Source organism: Besnoitia besnoiti, chromosome II (assembly GCF_002563875.1).
Source record: "Besnoitia besnoiti strain Bb-Ger1 chromosome II, whole genome shotgun sequence".
In the NCBI taxonomy this organism is placed as follows: Eukaryota; Apicomplexa; class Conoidasida; order Eucoccidiorida; family Sarcocystidae; genus Besnoitia; species Besnoitia besnoiti.
The window spans coordinates 4,292,238-4,318,216 of NC_042357.1; the positions used below are offsets into that span (position 1 = coordinate 4,292,238).

At 59.0% G+C, this 25,979-nt stretch overlaps 4 protein-coding genes across 4 annotated transcripts; 2 read left to right on the plus strand and 2 right to left on the minus strand.

Annotated features, from left to right (window-relative positions):
- Positions 1-496: 496 nt before the first annotated feature.
- BESB_039560 (uncharacterized protein) lies at positions 497-7,284 on the plus strand (the record flags this gene model as incomplete). The annotated part of the gene is made up of 8 exons (XM_029362542.1): positions 497-1,261; positions 1,672-2,360; positions 2,743-3,754; positions 4,095-4,262; positions 4,700-4,954; positions 5,364-5,693; positions 6,113-6,298; positions 6,691-7,284. 8 exons carry the CDS (start codon positions 497-499, stop codon positions 7,282-7,284), a joined length of 3,999 nt encoding a protein of 1,332 aa, XP_029221507.1.
- A 1,197-nt stretch (positions 7,285-8,481) lies between these two features.
- Positions 8,482-11,403, minus strand: BESB_039570 (histidyl-tRNA synthetase; the record flags this gene model as incomplete). Its single annotated transcript, XM_029362543.1, has 6 exons — positions 8,482-8,702; positions 9,235-9,342; positions 9,799-9,870; positions 10,440-10,493; positions 10,905-10,957; positions 11,282-11,403. The coding sequence occupies 6 exons, from the start codon at positions 11,401-11,403 to the stop codon at positions 8,482-8,484; spliced, it is 630 nt and encodes a 209-aa protein (XP_029221508.1).
- Positions 11,404-14,064: 2,661 nt separating this feature from the next.
- Positions 14,065-15,562, minus strand: BESB_039580 (alba 2; the record flags this gene model as incomplete). The annotated part of the gene is made up of 3 exons (XM_029362544.1): positions 14,065-14,303; positions 14,698-14,797; positions 15,452-15,562. The coding sequence occupies 3 exons, from the start codon at positions 15,560-15,562 to the stop codon at positions 14,065-14,067; spliced, it is 450 nt and encodes a 149-aa protein (XP_029221509.1).
- A 2,021-nt stretch (positions 15,563-17,583) lies between these two features.
- Positions 17,584-25,871, plus strand: BESB_039590 (uncharacterized protein; the record flags this gene model as incomplete). The annotated part of the gene is made up of 12 exons (XM_029362545.1): positions 17,584-18,891; positions 19,538-19,801; positions 20,198-20,321; positions 20,781-21,124; positions 21,652-21,734; positions 21,909-21,993; positions 22,467-22,552; positions 22,950-23,041; positions 23,486-23,640; positions 24,113-24,709; positions 24,977-25,153; positions 25,722-25,871. 12 exons carry the CDS (start codon positions 17,584-17,586, stop codon positions 25,869-25,871), a joined length of 3,465 nt encoding a protein of 1,154 aa, XP_029221510.1.
- Between the last annotated feature and the right edge of the window lie 108 nt (positions 25,872-25,979).

The window sequence follows — 25,979 nt, forward strand, 5'->3', positions numbered from 1 at the left end:
CCAACGGAAACGTGAAACAAATTCCGTAGCTCCTCTGCTTCGCCTCCGATCTCCGTTAATTCCCAGCGATTGATGACTCTCTGTCTCGTAGACTCAAGAACGACGACTTGGGGCGAGTTCAAGGCGCGGAGCGTCACCGCGTGGTCGCGCTGTGCCTCCGTCATTTTCACAGTTTCCGCATCGTCTCTCCATTTGCTTCTTTCCGTACCGAAGAGTTCCGTCGATCTTTTTGTGCAGATGTAGCGCGGACTCCCTTTTCGACTGTGGAGGCGCTAGGCAGCGGTTTTCTTCAGTGTCCGCAACTAGCCGTTGCCTTCGCGCTCCCTTTCCTCTCTCTACGCGCGCCTTTCGGCGTCCCATAGCTGTCTCCGCTGCTTCACCGTCTGCGTTTTCGCCGACTTTTTCGCCTTCCACGTACGCTTCGTTTCCGATTCGCCTTTTCCACGGGAACTCTCTGTCTCTTCTCGTTTCAGCTTTGTTTCGTTTTCAGCTATCCATGGACGACTCCAAGAGCGAGCTGGACGCGATCTCCCAGATGCCTGTGGAGGATATCCACAAGCACCTGCAGAGCCTTCCGCGCGCTGCGTGGGCTGTCGCGATTGCGCAGCTTCCGGTCGAGAAGAAGAAGGAGCTGCGGCGCCTCCTGTCTCGCAAAAACGTGGAAAAATCGAAGACGCCCTCGCAGACCTCCGCGGCCGCGTCGCCGGCTGCGAACCTGTCGCCCCCCAAGTCGCGGCGGCAGGCGTTCGCGGAGGCGCGTGGTGTATGTACGCGGCACATTCCGCCTTCAGAGGCCGTCAGCAGAACTCCGAAGATCGCGCCATTCCCTCCCGGTAGACCTGAGGCCGGAGGGGTAGACACCAGCGCGTCTCGACAGGGCACTTCGCAGGGGGGCTGCGCAGCCGGTCTTGGCGGTGTACGTACACCTGAGGCGCCCGATGCGCTGGGGCAGTATGCGACACTTTCGCCGCGCGACGGCGCAGCGGCAGGCTTGCAGGACGCTTCGCTCTCTTCTGAAGACTCCTCGTCGCTCTCTCGCGCTGAACCCCTTCGAGAGGCGAGCGCAGAGGCAAATCGAGAAGAAGAAAAGACAGTGAATGGAGAGGCAGACACGCCTGGTGTGCAGCTAACGCAGGGCATGAAGGCGGCGCGCGGCTTCGAGGCAAAGAAGGCACGCGAAAAAGGCGCAAACGCGTGGGAGCGACTCGACGGCAACACGCATCCTTACGGCATTCCGGCGCTTCCGCTTTCCGCTTTCTTAGTAAGTGACGAGGCGCCCGACACGCGTCCGACCCGTCCACCGCCGCGCCGTCGAGAGACCGCATGCGAAGACGGTGGCGTGGAGTCGCTTTCGTGGGGTCATGCAGCCCCCGGCTCGCAGGACAGCAGGGCTAGCGAAGAAACAATTCAACACAGATGCAAGGAGTTGCACTCTTGCTGCATGCGATGTAGTCTGTCGATCTTCGAGACGCTGCTCGTGAGCTCCCAGCCTCCGGCGTGAGCCCTCGCGTAGATCTTTGGTGCGATGACAGTCAGTCTTCGTGGCTCGTCCGCGGATGTGCGCTGCATGCGGCGCTTTGTGGATTCGAGGATGGCCGTTCTGGCGCGGACTTCCTAACCCGGGTCTCACGACTGAGTTTAGGGACGGTTGTCCGTGTGTTTGCGTCGCAGCCGCTTCTTTCTCCTCCGGCGTGGGCGATGCCGATCTCTCGCTTCTCGCAGCTCTCTGCGTCGGTTTCGTCGGCGCTTCTCGCTGGTCGCCCGTCGCGGTCTGTGCCGCCTGCAGCCTGCGCGTCTCGCGCTGATCCCGCCTTCTCCGCGGAGGCTCGGGAGTCCGCAGCCGCGTTGTTCTTCTCGTTTCGCGACTTGCTCGCGGTCAACCTGCTGCATCCGGCGTACTCGCCGGTCGCGCACCTCTTTCGGCCGCTGGAGGAGCTCGCGTTTGTCACAGGCTGCCTGCCGTCGCTGTGCGAAGAGGAGAAGGGCGACGTGCTGCTGCGCCGGTCGCTGGCGCCGCCGATCTCCCCGGCGACGCGCGTGTTGGTCCTCTACCTCCACTGCTGGCTCACTCTGCTTCTGCGCGCCTACCACGCAGATACGGTCTACGCGTACTGCGCCTGCGGCTCGCGGCCGCCCGCGGAAACTCCGCCGGCGAGGCGGGATGCCGAGGAGCCCCAGCCTGAGCACCTGCGGAGTCTGTTTGACGCGCCGCGCGAGACAGCGGAGGACGAAGACGAGGAGCTCCCGTCTTCGCGGCGCGTTCGCGACCTGTTCACTCCTCCGCCTGCGCGGTGTCGGGGCTGCGCCGCAGTCACAAAGAGAATGACCGGCACTGCGAACTGGAGGCGCTTCTTCGAGAGGTGAGCAGGCGTCGATTTGTACTCCTGTCGAGGTCTCGTCGTGTCTCTCAATTTGAGCAACGCTCTGCGTGGGCTCGGCCTCTCTTCGTCAACGTAGTCTCTCTCTCTCTGGGAGGTCTTTCTGCCTCTCGCCTTGCGTGGCGGCGTCTCTCTCAGCTACGCGGTCGCGTCGACCTCTGTGTGTGGTGCCGCTTGTCTCCCCAGTCTTGCAGTTCTGTGCCTCGTTTTTGTCTTTTCTCTCGCTCTCGCTGGCAGTTGTTTTGCATTCTGGGCCCCTGCGCGATCGACCGGTGCGTCGTTCTCCCATTGTTTCTCGTGCCTGTTTCGCCTCTCTACCTGCTTACGCGTTTTTCCTTCTGTCGCTTCATCTGCGCGTTCGCAGGTACTTCCCAACTGCTGTCGCGCGCTTCGCTTCTGTCGCGTCCGCGCGTCAGTCTGCAGCGCGCGCCATGGCCTCGTCTTGCTCGCTTCAGATCTCATTGTCTCCGCTGTCTTCCGGAGCCCTGCCTTCGCCTTCGTCCTCTTCCTCGCTGCACTTTGCTCTGCTTCCGCTTCCTCTTCGCCCGCGTCACCAAGAGGTCGTTGAGGACCCCCTGTACGATTGGACGATTTGGAGCCCAACGAATGGGGTCGCGGCTTCGCCCACAGTTGTCTCCTCGCCCCACGCGCCGGGTCGGCGGGAGACACCTGCGCCCGGCCCGGATGAATGCGAGAAGTCGGCTTTGTTTGCTTCGAGTTCGGGGCTGCAGGACGCTGGAGAAGAAGGAAGCGCTTCGGCGCCGCCTACGGAGAAGAGCGCCCTCGCGGCGGAAGCGGCGAGGTGTCTCCTGGAGCCCGCGAAGCGATTTGAGGATCGGCTGAATCTTCTCCACGTGCGCAGTTGCAGTTTGCGAGGCGCGGACTACAAGCGCTTCGTTGACGCACGCACGCGGCAGCTGCTGAAGAAGACGCTTCAGTCACTTCCATTTCGTGTGTCTCTCGCGCAGCTGGCCTCGCACATCTGGGGTTTCAAAGCGGGCGCGGCGAAAGGCAGCAGTAGCGGGCGGCCTGCGGACGAGGAGCGCGATGACGAGGAGGGCGCCAAAGTCGATGAAAACGAAGACGATGCCAACCGTGGAAAGGTCGGCGGAATCCTCCCGGGCGGGCCCATCACGCAGCTGTTCCTTTTCATCGTCAGCGACCGGCTTCAGACGTGTGCCGAGCTCGCGCTCAGGTGTATGTACACGTGGCGAGAGCGCGCGCGCGAACGAGGAACCAGGCGGCGAGAGGCCGAGGAGAAGAGCGAGTCTCGCGGCGACGCGGCGCAAGAGGAGGAGGCGTCTCCACGCCAAGACGGCGAGGAGGGTCGCAGATCCGCAGATGCCGCCTTGTTTGCAGCGCCGAACTTCAGGCAGGTAAGACAGACGCGCGATGCGCAGAGTGACCAGTCAATATCACTCCACATGCAGATCCGTATCTTTTTTCGGCCTGCACTCGGCGCGGGTCGTGCAGTGTAGATGCCCTGACGAGGCGACAGACAGCATCCATAAACCGAGGGGGGGTCGGGGCTGTCCTGCGTCTTGCCGCTGCGTGTGTGAAACAGTGGCTCCTTTGACCTCGTTTTTCGGCTGTGATCTGCGTCTCCTGCGGCCGTGGCTCCTGAGCAGATTTACGCGTGTGTGTGTGGGTGAGGGCGAGGGCGTGATATCTTCTGCGGACTCTCGTGTCTGAGTGCATTTTGACGTTCTCCTGCAGTCCGCTGACGCTCAGCGGGCGCTGTTGCCCCTGAGCGCGGTCGCGCGTCTCCTGGGCTCTGAGGCGAGCTCGAGTGGAGACTCCGCGGACGTGGAGCGCGCAGAGGCCGCCGCCTGTGCCGCCGATCTCCTGTTCCACTGCGTCGACCAGCCGCTGTTCAACGTCTGCGTAGGTTGCACAGGGCCATATAAAAGTTAGGGCAGAAGCGACTCCGCGAAGCGTATTTCTGGCTATGCGGCGGCTGAGACGCGGGAACAGGAATCGCATTCAAAAGGAGGGGGAGGGGAGGGAGGAGACGACCAGCTCTCCCGCAGTTTATTGGAGAAGGCGGCTGGACGGGGCCCTTTCGAGACATGCACGACTCGAAAGCGGCGAGAGCAATACGTGGGTGAAGATTAAGCGTTGTGCAGACATGTTGAGTGGTTCTTGTGGACTGTGTAGACTAACATAGGCTTTAGACTTGCATCGACTCATCTTTGGCTTGGGAGGCAATGCCTGAGTGCTCGTTCCTCATCCGTTTAAGGGTTGCGCTTGCCTGGACGATACTGAATTCGCATTTATCGATTTACGTGACTGCGAATGCGATGTTTCACTCTGTTTCGCAGGGCTCCTTCCCGCTCTTTTCTGCTGCGCCTGCGTGCGTCGATTTGTATTCGAAGAAGCTCAAGCATCACCGCGCTTCGCTTTCCTCCGCGTCTGCGACACCCGACAGCAGCCGCGGCGCCTCTGGGGGTGTCAAAGGCGAGATTGCGAGCCATGAGAGAAAAGGAAGGCAGGGTGCGTCTCGCGAGACTGAAGACCACAATCCCAGTCGAGAGCCGACCGCGGTCGCGGGCGAGAGAGACGCGAGTGCTTCCGAGGTAGGTCCTTTTCTTTTTCCATCTTCTTGGTGGATTTTCGTCCATCGGCAGCTTCCCTGTGTCGCTCGCGCTTCCGCGGTGAACTCGCCTGCAGTTTTTCTTTTCGAGAACATGGCTGCAGCGCAGTTGTTTGTGCCGCTTGCTCTAAATGCAGGGAGGCCTCCCTGAGCTTCTTGTGTCATCCGCCACCGCGTTGCCTCCCTCACGCGCGGCCTCTTCGGCGTGCGCCGTTCGCCTCGCTCTTGCCGGCTGTGTCTGCTTGGCTTGAACCCTCTGGCTGCCGCCTGTGTGAAAGGGCGACGAAACGTGTCCCTAGATTTGCATGCAGTCATCTACCTACCCCCAGGTCCACCTGGCTGTATATACACACGCGTCTTGCGTGACTCGATGTCGCTTTGTCTCTCCTCAGACTCCCGCGTCCGCGTCGGGGGGGTCCGACCCCCACGGCGAGCCCGCGACGCTGTGGGCGGCGTTGGTGGATGCCGCGGTCGACTTCTGCGTGCGCAGCGAAGGCCCCGGCGGTGCGGTGCGGCGCGGCGCCGCCCGCAGTGCCTCGAGCCGCACCAAGCGCGGGCAGCGGGGCAAGCGCCGAAGAGCCTCCGAGGACGAAGAGGAGGCCAAACGCGAGAGTGAAGAAGGCAGGTGGAGAATGCCTGGCATCGACTTGTGCGGCGCCTTTGTGGCGGTCCGCGTTCAGCAGCTCTGGACGGCGAGCGCCGGGAAAGGCGACTGCAGAGAGGTGGGTGGCGAATTCGCGAGAAGCGCCGGGAGGCGGGGATCGCGGAGGCACAACCTAGACCGGAACCGAAGCGGAATCCATCCACTGTAGAAGAATGCTGAGATCCAACGTTTTTTGCTGTCTTCAGCAGTCCAGTGGGAGGTGGTAGGCTGTCATCACAGGCAGCTTGGCTGCGTGTATTTCATAACCGGAGTCATCTGTTCAGTCTATCAGCGTCGTACATATTTATATATATATATATATATATATATATGTAGTGACGTTTGTTGAGTCTCTTGTGTGGAGATAGCCGTGAATCCCAGGCATCTGGTGGTGAGGCGTCAGCGACCGCGCGCTTTCATTTCTACCTGGGCTTGCGTCGACTTTGCCTCGCTTCATCTGCTTGTTCGGTTCGATTTCATCCCTTTTTCTGCGCTCAGATGGTCGCACAAGCTATGCGCGAGTGGCGCGCAACGGGCGCTGCGTTGGCGGGCGCGGACGCTGCCGCCGCAGGAGTCAAAGGCGGGCGCGAAGGCGATGGCGAGACAGATAGCAAAGCGCCAACGGGAAACGCATGCGCGCAGTCCGTTAGTCTGCTCGTCTCGCTGCACCAACAGCTGCGCGAGGTGAGAGCGACGCGAGCGGCGCTCCTGCGGACTCCGATATATACGTATGAATACATATATATATATATATATATATATACGTGCATATATGTACATATGTATAGGCACGAAGGTCTCTAAGCGCTTCATGTCTATGTGTGGTGGATGATCTATGTACGCCAGCGTGAGAGAAAAAGACACGGCTGTCGCTGCGTCTCTCTCTCCACTTGCTTTTGCAAGCGGCGTTTTCACTTCGCCTGTGCCCCTTCCCTCCTCGGTCGACTAATCCATATATATATATATATATATATATATATATAGCTGTTGTAATGTATGCAGGGGGTAGGGGGACGAAATTGCATATGTGGTGTGGCAGGACTGGACTGTGCGCCTCTTGCGCGTTTTCGTTTCAGATGTATGAGCACATGGCGGCAGCGAGCAAGATGGCAGCGCTGCTGACTCTTCTTCATTCCTCGTCGCCAGCGCTGCTACCCCAAGCGCCGCGCTACTTGAATCTCCGCGAGCTCATCGACGTGAACCACGTCCTGCACACGCAGGCCGGCACCCTGAGTGAGAAGGCGGCGCGCTTCCACGCGCGCCAAGCCCGACGCGGCGCCGCAAGGAACGGACGCACACAGCCCGCGCAAGTCAAACGCGAGGCGGAAGACAAACGCGACGCAGAAGACAAAGACGCAGCAGCAGTAACGAGCGCAGTGGAAGACACAAGCGAAGCATACGGCGAGCGAAGAGCACCAGGGCGGCAGGAGGCTGAAGCGCCTCAGGACGGCGACAGTCGGGACGGGGCGTGCGAGGCCGCGGACGAAGAGAGAGAAGAAAGCGTAAGGGGGAGAGAAGACGAAAGGCAGAACGATCGCCAGGCACTGGGTGTGGACAGGGAGGGCGACGCGGGTACAGGCAAGCGGCGCAGAGGCAGCGAAGGGATGCGGCAAGAGAAAGGAGAAAGCGCGAGAAGGCGAACAACCGCAGGGCGAACGAAGGCGGCTTGAGCAGGGGAGGCAGGGGAGGTTTTTTCTTCAGGAATAAAGCAGCGTCTCTCGCGACACGGTCGACAGCCTCGCGGCTCGCCGCCGCATGAATGAGAACCGTCAGCTTCCCCTTTTTTGACATTTGAAGACCGACAGGGATTTTGTGTTTGTTCTCTTTTCGTCTGCTTTTGTGCGGCCTCGCGGCGGCTGCATTTCCCGGCGGACTCGAGTCCACGTCGCGCCCTTCGTCTTCAGAATCCGAGAGTCACTTTTTTTTCTCGCGCGAGACGTTTTGTTTGCACATGTGCCTTCCGCATTCTCCTTTGGTGCAGCCTCGGCTTAGTCTGTCTGGCTCGCTCTAGCCTTCCGTCCGAGCGGCCGTCCACGCCTAAATCAGCGCCGCCGAGGCGTCGGGATGCGGGCACGCAAGGCATCCCTTTGAAGCGGCAAGAGGCTGATTGTAAGGACCTCGGGCTTCCACGTGTGCAGACTTTTTTGAGTACGCAGAGACCCTCGCCCTCAGAGTGCGGCGTCCGCGATTGCTCAGAACCCAGTAGGAGCGTCACCCACACGAAGCCTGAGGCTGGCGAGCGCGGCCGCGACTGCTGCAGATTCGCGCGAGACTGGCGGTGGCGCCGCGAAACGCGACACACGCTGACAGATCTGCGCTCGGCTCGATACGCGGTGGCAAGCACAGCTCTCCACGTTCCCAGTATCGTCTTTAACTTCCACCTTTTATATTGTTGTCGCGAACCAACGTGTCTCTGGCAAGAGTCCAGCGACTCTACACTCCGTTGCAACCCGGAAGTCAGCGGAGGCGCGCGAAGAGACGCGCCGTGAAACACAGCGTGCGCGAGGCAGAGCGGCCCGCCAGCGAACTCGCAAACCGACAAAGAAACGGGCAACCAGAAAACGACTCTGCAGAAGCCAGACGGCGAGCAGCGAACGAACGGGGTGGGGGTGGAATAGGGGGGGTACTGAAAAACAGACAGCTGAAGAGAAAAGCCTCGCGCAGCGACAGCAGAGGAACGTGCAGCAGCAGGACGGCCGCACACACGCGCGCCACTCGGAGAGCCAAAGCCTGGCGAGAGACAGGCGCCCGTGAAGCCGGCGCATTCAGACAACAGTGAAGCGCAAGCAGCGCAGCATGGGAGCTTCTCATGAAGTCTTTTCTCGCGCTGCGACGCCTGCCTGCGTCCTCACGAGCGCGCCCCTCCCTCAGCAGCAGTTTCCATTTGGCGTCGTCTCGCGCTTCTCCCCGTGTGCCTCTTCAGTTTTGGCGGCGTTGCTCACGTCGCCGCTCGGCGCAGCGGCCGCAGCCGCTTTGGGCTTTTCGCGCGCTCCCGGCGGAAGCTGCCGCCGCTCCTTAATCGCGGGCAGCTGCGCTTGCGAGGAGTCCACAATGAGCGTCACGGGGCCGTCGTTCACGAGCTGCACGCCTGGGACAGACACCGAAAAGCATCGACAGAAACGAAGATCGTCTGCAGTAAACGCACCCCGAGGTGAGGCATGCGTCGGCGTCGCGACTCGCAGAGGAGTCGGCAGACCGAGCTGCGTACGGGAGTGAGATGAAGAAGCTACGCGGTGTGTGCGAACAGAAGCCGCGCCCTTGTGAGAGAAGAGATTTTATCCGAAGCGAAAAGAAGTGAGTCATCACGCCAGCTATCAGCCCATGACCGCCGGCGAGGACGTGGCACCGACGACCAGGCGCGTGGGCGGTCGCAGACATCCCCGCTTCAGGCCCTCGTCAAGCGTCTCACTGCATATCACGACTTACATAATAACTATATAGGCATGTTCCTATAAAGTCGAGAGAACGGCATGAAATCGGTTCCGCATTTGCACACACCGGGGAGCTCGCGAGTAAAACATGTAAGCGATGATCTCAACTAGGTACGCAGACGGACTGTGAGCGCCTGCCCGCGCAGCGCTCGGATCTGCCGCCCCGACCGGGGCTATGAGGAGACTCACGCATGCGGTGCTGGAATTTCCCAGTTTGAATCTTCTCAGGCTTGTATTGGCGCCGCATTTCTGTGACGACTCTCTCGAAGAACGTGCGCGCCTGGTCAGCGCCCATCGCTGCAGAGAAACGAGACGCCACCGGACTCAAAAAGACGTCCACGCGCTTCGACAATTTCTGCAGTGGTGAAGAGGCAGGTTTCGGGATCCCTTTACGCGCAAAGTACCTTCCTGAGAAGCGTTGCGCTCGCCGCCGGTCAATACGGAGACAACGCGAAGCATGGAGGCCCTCGGCTGGCGCATGCATCCCAGGGAGGGGCAGTTATTGCTGCGTGCATTAGTCTATATCGCAGTAGAGAGACATAGATGTATGCACGTATGTATATACTCGTATATGCGTGTATACTGTTGAGATGCAGACGAAGCGCGCGCTGTTGAGTTGCCGCCTCCGGAGAGGAAACGCGAGCGAAGCATGCAGAGAATGAGAGGAAATGTTACTCCAGCGTGCGATCCTCTGCGCCCGCTCTCCGTCTCGCACTGCGGCATTTGGCGCTCGCTGTTGGCTCGACAACGCACCGGCGTGGAAGTCTGGCTTGTTGCCCTTCTTCAGATGGCCCAGAAGCGTGAACTGAGAGACGACGAGGACTTCTGCAGATAAAGAAGGGCACTCAGCAAACAGTTCAGCTCTCTGCTTCTTTGTGTCCTTCGCTCTCTGAGAGTGTCGAAGTCAAACTCAGGACGCTACGGCGACGCGCAAAGCTCTCAGGGAAAGCGTTCGTCACTGCAGCCTCTGCCTCCGCATGCGAAAGAGCGAGCTTCCCTACGAAGAGGAAGCTCTACGCCCCACAATCTGTGCGCGGTCGATGAAGAGCCCTCGCGGAGCTCCGCGCAGAGGGCGCAGCTAGCTCACGCGCCCGCCCCGAGACTTGGGAGCCGGCGGCCGCCAGAGACCCTCGGCAGGGAGCACTGAGGTCGGTGGCGTCCGCGGAAGACGGGAGGAAAACGTCGCTCGCGAAAGCAGCAGGCGAAGCTGAGCGGTGCGGAGAACCCCTTCCAACGGCGCAGCGACAAAGACATCGGAGCGAGAAGCGAATGAACGCGAGATCAACGCACAGAGACAGAGAAAAAGGACGACGCAGAAAAACAAATGCTCGCGTCTGCAACGCTGAGAGGAATGGAAGAAGGACGAAGCGGCGCTCGCGCAGGGCTGGACTTACCGTAGTCTCTGTCGGTCACGCACGATGCCCATCCGCGCGACGGATCTTTGGAATCTGCACACAAGGCACACCTCGCGAGGTAGCCCTCAGCTCAAACAACTCTTCCGAGGAGGAGGCGCGCCGGCGCGGCGCCTCGCTTGCGTCCGCCTGCATCTCGGGGATTCCAGAAGGCTTCGTCTCCGTTTGAGTCCAGCCGCCCTATTCTGAGCCCTTCCGGCCTCCTCGCCGCAGGGCCGCGTCTGCCTGTCTGCATCTCCTAATCAGAGTCATATCTCTAGGTTCCTATCCAGTGCTCTGTCTTGAGCGCTCTATGCCTAACATTACAGAACTTGTCGGACAGGAAGCGTTCAGAGAAGTGTAGATTCTCTGGGTGAAGAATTCCTGGTCAACAAACACCCTAAGATCTGAACCAGTGGGCTGGAGACGTCACGGCGACTGAGCGTCGCGCGCGCATGCGCTCCTTACCATCCCACAGCTTCGCCTTCAGGCACTTTCGAATGCAGTAGTCCGCATCTTCCCTGAAGGCAGCGCACGCGCATAGGCAAGCTAGGGTCCTTTCTGCAGCGAACGAGGCGTCTCACACTTCCACGAGCAGGGCCATGTATGCACCGCATGCGTCTACGCGTAGATATCGAGACCTGCGAACACAAGCCGCCACTCCAGCTGTCGTTTGTGTCTGGCGGCCATGCACATCGAAAAAAGAAAGACGCACAGGGCGTGGATGGCGCATGCATGCGAGTCGAGCAGACTGAACAAGGTTCTGAAGGGAGGGCGGGCACCGCCTGAGAGGGGACGCGCGAAGCTTAGTCAAGAAACAGGGACTGGCACGGCGCAGCGCTTACCATTTGTCGTTCACGTCTAGTCCGAGCAGGCAGAGGATTCCGCGTCCTATTTTCCCCGATATTTCTCCCGTTTCAACGACTTCCACGCAGGCGCTTTCGACTCTCTGCAGGACTAAACGCATCGTGCCAGCGTTTAGTTTGCTCTACTGATGAGCGCAGGGTTGCGAAGGAGGGAGGATCTAACAAGACACGGTTCAGGGGTATGTTGGAATCTTGTGATCGCGCCTTTGAGTCGGTAGCCGGTTAAAAGGAACGCCAGAACGAGAGGAGAACCTACTCGAAGCACGCAAAACGCCAGAAGCTACCGCGTGGCGATTTTTCGGCGCGAACCGGCGGTAAGGAGAGCCAGGCATGCAGATGTGTACGCGAATTTTACTGGTAAGACAGGCGTCTAGGCCGTGAAACATGCCGGAAAACAATTAACAGAAGAAAGTCGGAGAAGCGAAAGGGAGGCTGGCGATTTCGGAGGAGACAAAACGCTCAGCAGGCACATGCATATCGACGCTTAGCGGCTTTTCACTACCGCAAAGATGGTGGCGGGTGTGCGATCCAATTTCCACAGTTTACTAGAAAGGGGAAGCAGGTCAGAAGTCTGGGCGTCTGTTTGCCTTCAGCCGCGTTCTCTAACAGGGTTTGTGTGTTTCTGCAACAGTATTATCCAATCGTAGGCGGTTTCACAAGAGAAATGTGTTCTCCGCGTGTTGCGTTGCTTGAGTCAGCGTCCTCCATGCATGCTCATCACATGCAACTCGACGGCTTACTCCCTTAACGCGGTATTCACCGATGCATCCGCGACTTTTCCAGTGAAGTGCAGAGCATCCAGATGATAGCAGAAGCGAGCCAGAAGGCGGCTAGTCTTGCAGCTGAAGTGCGGATTGCCTTCCTCGTTGGCTGGACAGATCGACTGGCTGTCGCCGCTCACGTGTTGATGCGCCGGGACACGGAGGAAACTCATCGCCTCACGCGCGAGCAGAGCCTCCCAGAAACTGTTACAGTCTGCACCGCCGCGCGGGCACGACCGCGTTCAGGTCACGCAAATCACACTTTCCGTTGAACCTTTCGCGTGGATGCGCCCCGGAGTGTCGCCAATCGCGCTCCCTCGCTTGAAGCTCCTCCTCCAGGCGGAGTCCGCCATGAGTCAAGAACTAAAGTGAGACGCCTAACCAAGAGCAGAAAAGGTTAGCTCGCAAATCAGAATGTGCTGGCATGAGAACTGAGCCACCACTGACAACTACGAAGATTCCAAGAACATCCATCCGTGCTTGACTGCGTGCAGGCTGTCACGCCACGAGCGCCGTGTGAGCGGTTTTAAATATAGAAAAAATCCGACTTTCGTGAGCGCTGCACGCTTACCGCGCGCAAGGTACGTCGAGAATACTTCAAAACTGCAGATGAGTACTCTTCGTCCACTAGAATATCGCATCGACTCTGTACGCTGCAACCGATGCCCTGGTATGCATGTACACCAACATCTTCTAGCGTTGCCTAACGCTACTCAGTTCCGACGTTCTGAAGCTCTTCGTTGCGTCTTGCAAAGAGTCTGCGTAATTCCTTCAGACGCATTTTTCTTCCCAAATGGGTTCACCGCACGCTATTATAACGTTTCCTGCACCGCGGCGGTGAATCTGCTGCAAGTGACACCGTCACTCTCGCCTGTTCTGTGGAAAAACAGCCCTGAGTTATTGTGAACTGTGCCGTAGGGCGGTGACTACACGCGAAGCGCAACGCCATTTGTGCGTTGTTGCTCGCGCAAGCCTCGGACGCTACAACTACTACAACAAAAGCACTTTCACAACAAGGAAGCTGCCGGCGCGGAAGGTGTCGTCTGGCGCAGCGTTCCTCTACAAGCGTGCGTCCTTCGAAGCACAGAAGTCGTGAGTGGTATCGATTTGAAACGTGGAAAAACAGCAGCGCAGCGCGCAAGTACGTTAAAGAGAGAACGTGGTGGCGGGTGGATACGGAGTGTGCGTGCGTGTGGGTCGGTATAGGCGACCGACGCGAAAACAAGTGTTTGCTTTACAAGCTCCCCGCCGCATATACGGAAACTATAAGGAGAGGACCTTTTCTCATATGTATTGAGTTGGTTTTACCAAGATGCCTTCCTTCACAGGCGCGTCCACACTCTTCCGCCCTACAGGTACAAGCCTTTTTTTTCCACTGCGCGCTGCATGAGTATTCAGTGAACTAAGCGTAGTTCCGGCGGCGACTGTGCGAGAAAAGGGGGCACCTCGCGGGACTGCGACGACCTGACTGCTAGCAAAAACCTGAGGACAGATCGCCGGGCATCTACACTGTCGTGTGAGCCCCTGTGGAAGCTGCCCACCGGTCTCCTCGTCTCCTGTAACGGATGCTCGGAGACTACGTGGCTTAGCTCAATCTGCGCACAGCGGAGACGTGGAAACGAAACGGCTCTTTCCGCGTGCCGCACGCGCTTCATAGTTCGCTCGCGACTCGCTGAGGCACGCGCGCCTGGCGCGATTCAGGAAACCTGCAACCCCACATGCCTATGTCAGTATCCGAGGATTCAACGTGCGCAAGCATTGCGTCCGTACAGTTCAGCGCATTCCCAAACCCCTATGCGAAAGTCGCTGCGATCCCATCCTAACAAACATCAGAAACAGCCGCAGCGCGCACGTCTGTCTGTAGTCTTGAACGCCCAGTGACCCCCCCTCCCTCCTCTCCCCCTAGCAGTGTTGCACGCGCGGCCTGCTGCCTGCCTCCGGCGCGGTGCAAGAAGAGCCAGTGTGTGAGCACCCGCCAGCGAGAAAACGGTAAAAAAAAACTCATGCAGCGACGGCGTTGGCCGCGGGCTTCTTCTCCGCCAGAGCGGCTTCCTTGTCCTTCTTGATTTGCTCCGAAAACTCCGGGGTCTTGGTGCAAATAATGGTAATCTTGGGAACCATCTTCAAGCTAGTCCGAGTGGAGGGGAAGTAAGAGGTCTCGACCTTGGTGATGGTCGCAGAGTTGTCCCGCTGGAGGAGCGACGCGGCGCCAATCGCCGTCTTCGTGGCCATGCCAAGTCCTGAGGACGCGAGGAGGACATCGACCGACATACACTACACGGCTCGCGCAGAGAGGTGTACAAACACCGAAAACACGTCACGCCGTTTGTTGTGGCGGTCGGCAGTCTTAGCATGCAAAAAACTCTCGAATCTTAACTACTGCGCCGGTTCACACGTCAGACGGAGCGGTGGACAAACCCGCAGACAGCGCCCGCTCGGCACAGTGTAGTCGTTTCGTGTGGAAGGCATCGGCGCCGCGGGCTGCCGCTTTCGATCGTCAGGCAGGGCGCATGGCATACCTGTCCCCCATGCACGCGTGTAGGCAAGACTCTGCCCCGCAACTAAGATCGAATCCACAACTGACACGAGCCTCAGACCAAAAGAATAAGATCTGGAATCCGCCGGGGGACGCACCTGTGATGATGACCTCGTCGCACGGCGGCTTGTCATCGCGGCCAACGAGCATTCGCTTGCCTATCCGAGCATAGAAGCCCGGTATTTTGTCCATGGAGACCTGGAAAAGAGAAACCAGTCCAAACACACACAAACGTGAGCTTCACCGCTGCTGTTGAAGACGAGGAGCGGACGCCATCTGCTTGTAACGGCTCCCACAAACCGCCAAGAAAGCCGGTCGCTCCTTGTCGTGGCAACGCGTTGCTCCACGGTGGCAAGCCGGCTCCAGTCTCAGCGGAGATATGAATCTGCATGCGAATCGTTGTCAGACTCTTTCGGAGAAAACCCTACAACCGTCCGCCGTCCCAGAATACTGAAGGAACGCGGTGCGCCTACACCTTGCGCCCGCGAAATCTAGATACGCGTCCTAATGGATCGAGTTGAAGGGAGCCACCCGTACACCTCGCTGTCGCTCGACACCCTTCTTCCCCCGCGAGAAACCGTTCCCGGTGGACACTTCGAATGAAAGCGAGGCAACAGGAAGAAGACGCAGAGGCAGAGAAGAGCACATTGCGAACGCACTACTGTTTTCGCGTAGCCATCTGGAGTTAGTATATCCCTCTTTTAGGAGAAACCCTCTCGAAGAAACTGTTTGTAGTTCGCGCCCTGAGGAGACCAGTGCTCGTGCATTTTCTGGCGGAAAGCCTTGTGCATGCCCCGTCGCTGCGGAAAAACACGTTGTGCATGGAGTGTGCGTGAACCGGAAAACACTCACCAAAATGGAGTTATCAGACCGCGCGTTCGCGGCCATATTTTCTCCTTCAGTGGTATCCACAGCTGGAGGAGCGGTGGCATTGGGAGCCGGAGTGGCGACGACTTCTGCCATTGTGGAAGTACGGAACTGACAGACAAAGGGAGGCTTTTCTCACAGCACTGGTGCCAAAGGGCTCTCAGAGAGAGAAATGGCCTCCGAAAGCTGCGCAGGGACTTTTTTCCAGTGGAAGATTGCAAAAAGAAGTGGGATCCCTGAGAATCCTCCTGACACGCTCTTGATCCCAGACGTTCAGTAGGGAAACAAAAAAGCGAATGAACGGGATGCCTGGTGGCTCTCGCGCCGTCACAGTTTTTCCCGAAGCTCGGTATACGCCAAGCCCGGCGTCCACGACAAATCTGCACAATTAAGACGTCGGCAGATATCTCCGTAAACAGATACAGAGCCAGTACCCACACGCGCTCACACCGCAATGTCACCAGAGTTTCCGTCAAAAAGCGCACATCGCTCCGGTTGCTCATCCACCAAACGGCAAACCCCACCGTCGTCTTGCGCCGCACAACGGCAGCCTTGCACCGCCCCCTGCATGCGGCAATCCGCTCCAAATAGGCGGCGCTGCGGAACTCTGTCTGTTGAGTTGCCCAGGATTCCGCGTGCAAAACTCGCGCCCACGCTAGACAAGCCGACACGTGTACACCAACGGGTGAAGGGTCTCCACGCAATTAGTTACATGTCTGTACGCAGAGACTCGTCACACCGGCTTCTTTTCGGCTTTTCTGTCGCCGCCACCGCAGCGCGACGACGTTTTCCGCACAGTCCTGCGCCCAGGCTCCCCTGACCCGCGCCGCCGCGTGGCAACCCGATTTTTCGGCGGTCATCCGGACGCGGAATCTGAAGGGGAAGAGCGGGTCATGGGGCCAAATTCGTATGGTTTGGCATGGTAGATTCGCGCAACTCACGTAGCCTGCCCACATTATGACAGCTAGTCGGCACTTCTCCTGATAACGAGCCTCGAAGGGGAGTCTACCCTCCATAACGGCGGCGCGTCGCTCAACGGCGTTGCTGTCATTGCCGACGCGCCGCCGCAGACCACCGACGCGAAGATTCCATTCCATCAGATTCGCAGGCCCGCTAGACACGGGGGCTAGACAGGCAGTTTCGTAGGGGCGACCGCCGCCGCGGCGACACTCGAGAAATGACGGTTTGCTCTGATGCGTTGTAGCTAGGGCGGGAGAACGTCTTGTCTTCAGACGCACTGCTTCCGTCCCAGCTGCGATCTGGCTCACACATCGGGCGGTCAACGCCGGGCAGTCCGGTCTGTCGCATGCATTCACACGCCCTGGCGTCGAGTCTTGTTTTCCGAAGTCATCCAATGCAGATACGCCAGCTAGCGTGACCGTTGCCAGCCGAGACGACGGAAACACACGCACGCACACGTTCCGCTTGGCTGCCAAATAGTACAGTCCCGTTTTCCCGTTGCCGTCGCTCCCTCAAACCGCGCCTGGTCTGCGGCGCGTGCATGCCGGAGTGCTGTGAAACTGCAGACAGCGTTCCTGGAGTTGAAGGCTAGTCATGTCTCCGCTCTGAGATGATAAAAGATTTCTGGTTGCCGCAGGCATATAGAAAAACGCCGCTTCTGGGGCGAGTTCTGTCTCCGCTGCGCTGGTGTGCGCGTCTCCGCCTGAGAGCAGGCAATCGACATTCGATTTTGCGCATGCCGATACAGCATCTCGCTTGTTGCGGCAGGCTTCATTCTCGGATCCGTTGGCCTAGTCTTCCTTTTCCGGTAGTTTTTGTTCTCCCTCTTCGTGTACAGCTTGAGGTCACCACCGCCTGATCTGTGTGTCACTCGCGAACTCCCTTCCATGCTTACATGCGCAAGGGGCGACAGAGCTGAATCTAAGTGACTGGTTTCGGGGGAAACTTGCCGCTCGTCTTCCAGCCGTTGCAGCCCATCTGTTGTAAATTTTCTAGTGAATGCGCCTGTAGGGGTAGAAAGGGAAATTCTAGATGGTTGTGCGCGAGCCTTTCTGGTGAGCGTTCCGGGGCGCTGCCGCAGAGACGGCGTGTGGGTTCCTACGCCTCGTGCCGTACTCCTTCGTAATTCAGTTTTTCGCGGCTCTATTGTATCCACAATGGAAGCGGAGGCACCGCGGCGCTCCCTCGCGTCCTCCTCTTCCCTTCCCTCCGCTCTGCGCTCTCTGCTTCCTCTGCTGCGGAGCGCGTCATCCCGCGAAAAATTCCACGGACTCCTTCGCTGCTCTGTGCTCTTCGCCCCTGCCTCGTCGCCTTCCTCAGGCTCCGCGTCGTCTTCCTCATCATCCCTGCCTGGAAAAGATGTAAATGCTACGGCAGAATGCCCCCTGACATCTGAAGCGATTGCCGCGGTGATTCTCGCGGTTCGGCCTTCGTTTCTTCGTCAGGTTCTTCTGTCGTCCCCTGTCTTCTGCAGCTACGCTCTTCAGCTTCTGCATGCCTTCACGCACGTCGACGCCCGGCTGACTGCTCGCCTTCTGCGTCCCTGCTTCTCCACGCTCTGCTTCCTCCTTCTCCGAGAAGGCCAGCTGACGCACGAAAGCGAGGCCCAGGCTGCACAGACACCTCAGAGCACAGCGCAAGCCTCAGCGAACGCAGACAAATGCGAGACGAAAACGCGTGAAAGCGGCGACGGAGGCAACCCTGGGGGACAGGGGGACGCCTGTGATCCCAGATCATGGCGACAAAGCCAAGCGCGTGATGACGATGAAGACGTTCCGTTGCTTTCAGATGTTTTCACGGTCACGCGCCGCTTCGCTTTAATCCTCGGGAGAAGGACGCTTCTGCGCGCACTGAGTGAAGCGGCCGAGAAGCTGTACAGCGGCGACGATGACGGCGAGGAAGAAGCGCGCTTCCACAGGCAGTTCGAGGCTGCCTTGGACGAGATGGACAAAGAGCTCGACCGACTCAAGAGTAAGCACGCGCAGCCGGCGCTCAGCGACGCACCCGCAGCTTCTGTGGCGGCGCCGGCGGGACGTCCAGAGGCCGAAGCTCGAGACGATGAAGAGGACGAACAGGAGCTCGACGAGGCGGGATTGCAGCTGAATCGCGTTTGGGAGGAAAAGGAATTCGGCGACGTCGTCTCACCTTACGCAAGCGACGATGAAGATGGTGACGATGAGGAAGACGAGAGGGGAGCAGATGAGGAAGCCGCGGTGCAGGGCCTGTTCTTTGCCGCCGTTCTGAAGGCTGTAGAAGCCGACGAAGGCGCGCTTGCGGCTAGGAACCTCACCGCACAGCTGCCGCAAAAAATTGCCGGGGGAGAAGGCGGAAGGCAGAGTGAAGCGTCTAAAAACGCGGCGTCTCGAGTGAGCAACCCAGAGGAGAAAAGCGATGGCACAGACGTTGTGCTCGTCAGCGAGGCCGCCTTCAGCTTGGGCGACGTCTTGCTTCCCTGCCTCGAGCGAGTGAGTCCGTCTTCGGAGAAGCCGAGTTTTTGTGAGATCCTCTCGCTCGTTCTTGGGAAGAAGCGGAGCGGATAAAGCAAACACACGCCAGAGAGGGGTCTGAAGCGCACCTCGTACGCTGACTGGAGCGCCGTCAGCAGATGGGTGGGACGGGGGAGCACTCGCACCTCAGTTGTTCTCCATTTTTCCTCTGCGTTTATGCGTTGTGTTCTAGTAACGTTCGGTGAGGTGCTTGTTCGCGGGTACTCGGGTCGCGTCTCTGTGTGCTTGTTGCCTTTTGTTTTTGGCGTCTCTGCTTCCTCCGTGAGTCTGCTCGTCCTCGCCCGTGCGCTGCAAGGCACAGACCTCACTGTCGCCGGCCGCGCGATCCGAGAGGGACTGTCTCCGCGGCTGGTCGTTGCAGCGGGGTGTGTCTCGAGTCGTCTTGTCGTGTCTCTGAAGAGCCCTGCGTCAGGCGGCCGAGCGAGCCTTTCAGACCCGCGGCAGACTTAGGCATCTGCCTGAGTCTGCCGAAGCAGAGAGGACTCAAGCGGAAATCAGAATGGACTCAAAAGGAACTCAAACGGGCCTCGCAAGGCTCTCGGAAAGGATTCTTCCGGATGACGAGGGACGCGCATGCGGACGTGTGTTGTGCCCTCTGTCTCAGGCACCGCGGACAGCGTATCTCGCGCTCCTGTTCAAGCTCGTCTCCACGCAGCGAAACGCCCTCACGCTGCTCGCGCAGGAGCACCTGAGCAGGTGGCTGGACGCGACGGCGCTGCTTGCGGAGGACGGCGAGGAGGGCGCGCGGTCGCCGTTGTGGTCTGCGACGGCAGACAAGAGAGAACGAGGCAGCGACTTAGAAAGCACAAGGCGACGGCGCCGCGGCGCCGAGGCGTGCTTGAAAGAATTCCAAAAGGAGAAGATGGAGGTAAGACAGGTCTCGCGTCTGTTCTACGCCCAGAAGCGTGCATGTGGATGTCGCTCAGAGTCCTTTCGTCTTCACTCTAAGCGGGAGCGCCTCGCCTCAAAGGAATCAGTCGCTTACCACAGTCCTGATAAACCCGAATGGAGCGGGACGCTGCCGATGACTCTCAGCTGGCGTTCGTTTGCGTCGCGTTTTTTGCGCCTCGCCGGTTGCTTCTATTCCGCCTCTCTGCTCGCTCGGTGTGCCTTTCTGGTTCACCCTTTCTCGCTGTCGCAACCCTGACTCTGGGTTACCCCGCGTTCGCGTCCTTCGTGCAGCTGAGAGAAAGCAGAGCATCGGCTGGACTGAATCTTCCTCAACTCGCCCCTTGTGATTCGTTTTCTTCCTGTTTGTCTTCAGCTGGTCGCGGAGAAGGTCGCAGAGATTCTGTCTGGGAAGCTCCCTTGGAAAGCGCGGGCAGGCGCCTTTGATGTCGCGCGGAGTCTGCTTCAGCTGTTCGGTCTCTCCTGGGCGGTTCCTGAGAGTAAGTCGGTTCTGGAACGCTTGAACGTCTCTCGAGAAAAAGCAACTCGCCACGGCCTCAACGAGTGTTCAGGGTTAGCCTCATATCCTTTCTCCTCTGCGCCGCTGAGACGACGGGGAAAAACTGCACACGGGTGCTTTCCTGCTTCCGCTCTCTGCGCAAGAGAAGGCGCCGGATATAAGCCTTTCACGAGCTGCCTCCCCTGAACACGTCCGGTCTCCGTGCTGCGCATGAGGAGCTCGGCGATTGAACGCACGCAGCTTCAGGCAGGGCGTGGCGGCGCACACATTGACGCGCTGAATGCGACTACCCGAATCAGCGTTTTAGTCATCGTAGAGCTTTTCGCGTCTTGGCTCGCGAAGACGAGCAACCACGCACGTGAAAAGGCGAGCGCCAGACGCCACTTCCGGCGCGTCGAGTGCCACGTTTTCTTCCGGTGTGTCTGCGGTGTATGTGCAGAGAGTCGCGTTCTGCTCAAGCTGGCTACGCGCCTGAGCGCCGTTGAGATTCGGCTCTACTTCGACGACGTCCTCAACGCGCTCACCGACGAGCGGAAACCTCTCGACAGCGACGGCCTCTCATCTTCATCCTCCTCGTCGAACGCGCCGTCTGCTTCTTCCGCCTCGTCTTCTGCTGTCGCGGCATCGGCGCCTCCTGCGCCGTCTTTGCCGTGGTTTCTGAGTCAGGAGGCGCGCGGCGACCGCGCCCACCTTATCACGGCGTCGTGTGCGTTCATGAGTGCGGCCTTCAAAGTCTTCTCGCAGGAAATCGACTTCCTTGAGAAGCACATGGCTGCAGACGTGGTGCGTGGAACACGGCGACGCGAGCGGCCAAGGCACGCCGCAGACCTGACGCCGCGGATTCTCCGCAGTACATGGAGTGTTCCATCCCACATGCTCATATATATATGTATATGGTTTTGTGTATGAGGATGTATATATATGCACTTTTTTAATCTTTTTTTGATTCTACCAGAGGAACCTATACGGTGTGTATGTGTGTATAGGTCTACGCGTATGTGCTCCAGAGGCGTGAGCTTCCCTTGAGTGCAGGTTGTCCAGCGCCAGAATCTCCGCCCCTTCTGCATGCATGCCTCATGGCTTGTGGCGCGCGCCTGGATGCTCATCGGAGTGGCGGCTCGTCTGAAGCCTTGGAAGCAACTCCGACACAGTGGCGACGCCGAGCAACGTCGCAGCTGCATGCGCACGTATAGGCCTCTCCCCCCCGTTGACTGTTCCTGTTTTCGCCTTCTGTCGGTTTGCTATATTTGCTACCTGCGTGGAGGCGCGTCTTATGCGGTCGTGTCGCCTGTTTTTATTTTGATCTTCAGCACGGTCTCGTGGAGTCGATCCACGTGGCCATGGAGGCGATCTTCGACTTTGTGGAGGAGCTGCAGAGGCGCCCGGAGCTTGCGTGAGTCTCTCTTGACACCCAGTTCGTCGCGGTCGTTCTCACTCTGAGGGGCGTCCTCCGTCTTTTGCGCAGGTCGCGTTAAACCTGAGCCACGCGAATACACCCGACGATGCAGTCGCTAGCCACATTCAGCGATGCAGACGCGCGTGTGTCTCGGGCTTTCTCTGTTTTCAGGTCGCGCATGCAGGCGGAGCTAGCCGCCGCCGCGCGGCTCTGCGGCGCGTGGCTGGCAGGCGAGCCGAGCAAATACGGGGACTCAGTAAGTCGTTAAACATCCATTTGTTTTGCGGCTGGTATGCGCATGCTGCGTCACCGCGGTCGCGAACAGCTCTGATGCGGAGCGACCCTGATGTCGTGAAATTCACCTTTCGCGCTCGTGAGGAGTTTCTCAGTGACTCGCTGAGACACAGCCTGCTCTACAAGCTTGCGCATACGCCAGAGACATATATAAATACATGGGCATTTTTTAAAATATATTTACACATATGAATATATATGCATATGTGTATATGTATGTATTCATGTGCATGCGTATAAATATGTGTATATATATACATGTAAATCGGTACTAGGCGTGTTCGGTCCAACAGTGCACGCACGCATGCATGGCCGCTGAGCGACTCGTGGTTTGGAATGAGGTCAGCCAGCAACTTTGGGCCTCGACGTCCAACATATGCGGCTTCCGAACGCAGATTAGAGACATGAAAAACTGTGCTGTTTTCTGTTTTGCAGTTTGTCCGCTCTCTCCCAGTCTTCTGCCGCCACCTGCCGCCTGCCCTTGCGGCGCCGCTGCTGCCCGCGCTTCTTTCCTTCAACAGGTCAGCTCAAGCCGCGATGCGAATTCGAGCTGAGGACGTGCGGCAGACAAACAACTTCGCAGCGTCAAATTCGACGTCACATTCACTCTTCACTGAACGCGGGGAAGGATCGTTTGGAACTACGTTTTTTCGCGGACGCGTGGTTTCGCCGTTTCATTTCGCGAGGCAGGAACTTGTTGTCTCTGTTGGTGCCTGGCAGAGCATCCGTGTGTCTTTTACCACTGCAGTCTCGCAAGTGCTGCGGACTTCAGACCTGCGAGAGCGGCGTCTGCTGAAGCGCCTTAACCCGTGTCCAGGCTGCCGTCTTGCGAGCTGAACACTTCAGCAAGCTAGATGTCCCTTTTTCTCTGGAGTCAGAGTTCCGTTTTTTCTTCTGTGGTGGTTGATCTCGTTTCAGCTCAGACTGGGCCCTCTCCACGGGTGTTGTCGAGCTACTCGGCGGCCTTTTTCTGTTCCCTGGAGTCGCGCCGCGGCCTGATCAGCGAACAGGCAAGCAAGCTGCATGGGGCTTCGTGCACGGCCATCACAAGCGCTTCACGGATGTAGTTATGAGCCGTAATTCTTTCTTTCCCCTGGTAGCCGCGCAGGCGTTGCAAGCGCTTCGCGATTGCTCCTGCGTTTGTCTCAGCTCTTTCTCGTCCCTTTGATTTCTGGCTTTATCCGTGTCCGCCTCTGCAGGGCCGCGTCGTGGTGTGCGTCTCGCCGTGCTGTCGTTGTTGTCTCGCTGCTTGTCGTCTCTGGTCTTCGTGGCGCTCTCCAGCCGCGGCCGTCGGCGACGCTCGACATCCTCTCGCTCCGCGCGCCGTGTTGTCTGCTTGCTGGCTGCGCGTTGCGGGCTCCATTTTTCCTTCGCCGTGTGCACCGGCTTGGTTTCTCAGTTGACGGAGCATTGTAGGTGGAATCTGTGTTTCCTGTGCGTTCGCCCGGCTTTAGCGTTCTTCGAAATCCACACGTTGGTCGCTTCGCTGCTCTCCTCGGCGGCGCTCGATCCCCTCGTCTCGCCGTTTGGGCGGCGCAAAGACAACGAAGACACCGCCGCAGCCCTCGCCGCCTGGCTCGCCTCGCTGCGACCGGCCCTCGCGGCGCAGGTACGATCCCCCCCCTGCCCCCGGCTGGGGGCAGGAAGGATTTCGCTGGGGAGTTCAGAGACTCCGCCCGAGGAAAGACCGCACTGGAGCGCGAGACGCGGCGCTCAGCGAGCAGACAGACTCGAACAGCACACTCGAGGAGAGAGAAAGGAGCCACGCAAGAAGGCCTCCGCGAATACAGATTCGAGAGATTGCCAGATAGGTAGATGGAGACATACTTTCGTGCACAGATGGATAAATAGATGAGTGAATATATCAGTGACTACAGAAAAACCGATAGGTAGGGAGGAAAATAGGGAGATAGATAAGTAGATAGAAGCAGGCAGCGAGGTTAGCGAGAGAGACAGGCATGCGCGATTTGTGGCGGACAGGAGCGCCGTGTGGGCGCGGTCTTCGTCCTCTCTCCACACGATCCTTGTTTTCGTCTTCCTGCTGTTCACTTTTCTCTGCGTTCACGTTTTTTTCTGCGTAGATTTCGTTGCCGGCGGACGGCCTGTCGCCGGATCAGCTGCATGCGCCGAGTGGGTCGTTCAACGTTTCTGGGGGCCTCGAGCCTGAAGCGTTCGACACGCTGTCGCTCAGCAAGGAGCCGCGGCTTCGAAAGTCCGCAGGCGACCCCGCGCTGTTTGTCCTCACAGGCATGCTGTCGTACGCGACCTTCTGCCTCGGTGTCTGCGCGCCCCGACCGCCTCCCGCGGAGCCTCAAGCGTCCGCCGCCGCCGCGCCGGAGGCTAGCGCGATTCAGCAAGCTCCCCCCTGCGCCGCTCAGTCTGCCTCTGCGGCCTCATCGTCGCGCGGCTCGCCGTTTCCTTCGGCCGCCCTCGTGGCGGAATGGTGGCCTCCGATGCGGGCGGCGCTGATGCTCTCGGTGCCTGAGCAGGTCGCGCGGCAGCTCGAGAGCAAGTTCGCGCCGTTCGCGGAGTGGCCCGGTGACGCACAGGCTCCGCTGAAGACCTTCTACCTCTGGCGATGCGAAGTTGTGAGCACAGCGGCCGCCCTAGTCGGGCTGCGATGTACGCAGCAGGCGCTTCTCGAGCTCCTTGAGCCGCGCGAGATCCTCGACGTCTGGGTAAGCTGCAGCCAAAGATGGAGATGCATCTGCGCATCTGTGCATGTGGAGTGTGTGGTTTTTGGTTTTCTTTTACTTTGCTTTGCGGATGCCGCGGTCTTCACAGCTGGCGGCGCTCTGCAGTCGGGATGGGAGGCGCGCGTCGTACTGTGCGTGGCCTCAAACGCGCGCGTCATGGAGGCGTGTCTAACTCACCTTTCGCGTGTCGCGAGGTCGGCTCTGCCTCTGACGCGGCACCGTGGATGGCGTGTGTGGCGCTTCTCGCAGGGCGCGCTGGTGCGGCAGTGGATCATCTTGACGCCGCGGCGCTCTGAGCTGCTGGCGCGCGTTGAGCGCCCCGAGGTCGCGCTGTGGTACCGCTCGCTTCGCGTCTTGGCTGCCTGTGGGACGCAGCACCCGTTTCTCTCGTGGACGCTGCATAAACAGCTAACCGACTACCAGCACGTAAGTCTCGCTCAGTCTCCCTGTGTGCAGTGTGGGCGTTGAGGCGCTCGCGGAGTAGACCGACTTTCGGCTCGGTAGGCAGTGTACCGCTATTCTTCACTCTTGTACATGTCGTGGGATTCAACGTTATGCCATGAAAAATACCCGATTTCCCCTAGATATCTTTTTTAGATGTATACGTATGTCAGTTGGGTTTCGATCCACAGTGCTTTTCATCAGGATGGCGCGTCGTTTCGAGAGGTCTCCCCGCCGGCTGGTCTCTGCCGAGCCGCGTTGCTTTTTAAGAATGGGGCGTGGCGCGCCTCGGTGTGGAGGAATTTGCTCAGATCGCTGCGGCGCGTCGCGCTCGAGTGAGCTGGGGATATCCGTGGTTCGACGTCTGGGCCACGGACGCCATTTCTCACTGCTGTTGGCGTCTGTCTGGATCGCGCATCATTTGTGCGGAGAGTATAACTACCTACGTTCAATGTGGAACTAACGATAGGTGGCGCTGCTACGATCTTTATGGTCTCAATGCCTGCTTTGAACAGACGATATGGTAACTTCTTTCTCCACCTTGTGCGTGCAGGTCACGAATCAGCCTGCGAAGAACCTCGTGCCGCCGCCGCCGCCAGTGGAACCCGCGGATGAAGAGGACTGGACGGACTACTCAGAGAGCGACGCCCTGCTTGTGAAGCGCATGCGCATGTATCTGCTCTCTCCCGCGACGTTCGGCTAGCCGCGCGGACGGAGAAGCGAGGCGACACGCATGCGCACGCACTCCATACACACGCCTGCACGCGTGGGCCTGTGTGTGCGTTGCCCGGCGACACATGTCGCAGTCTGT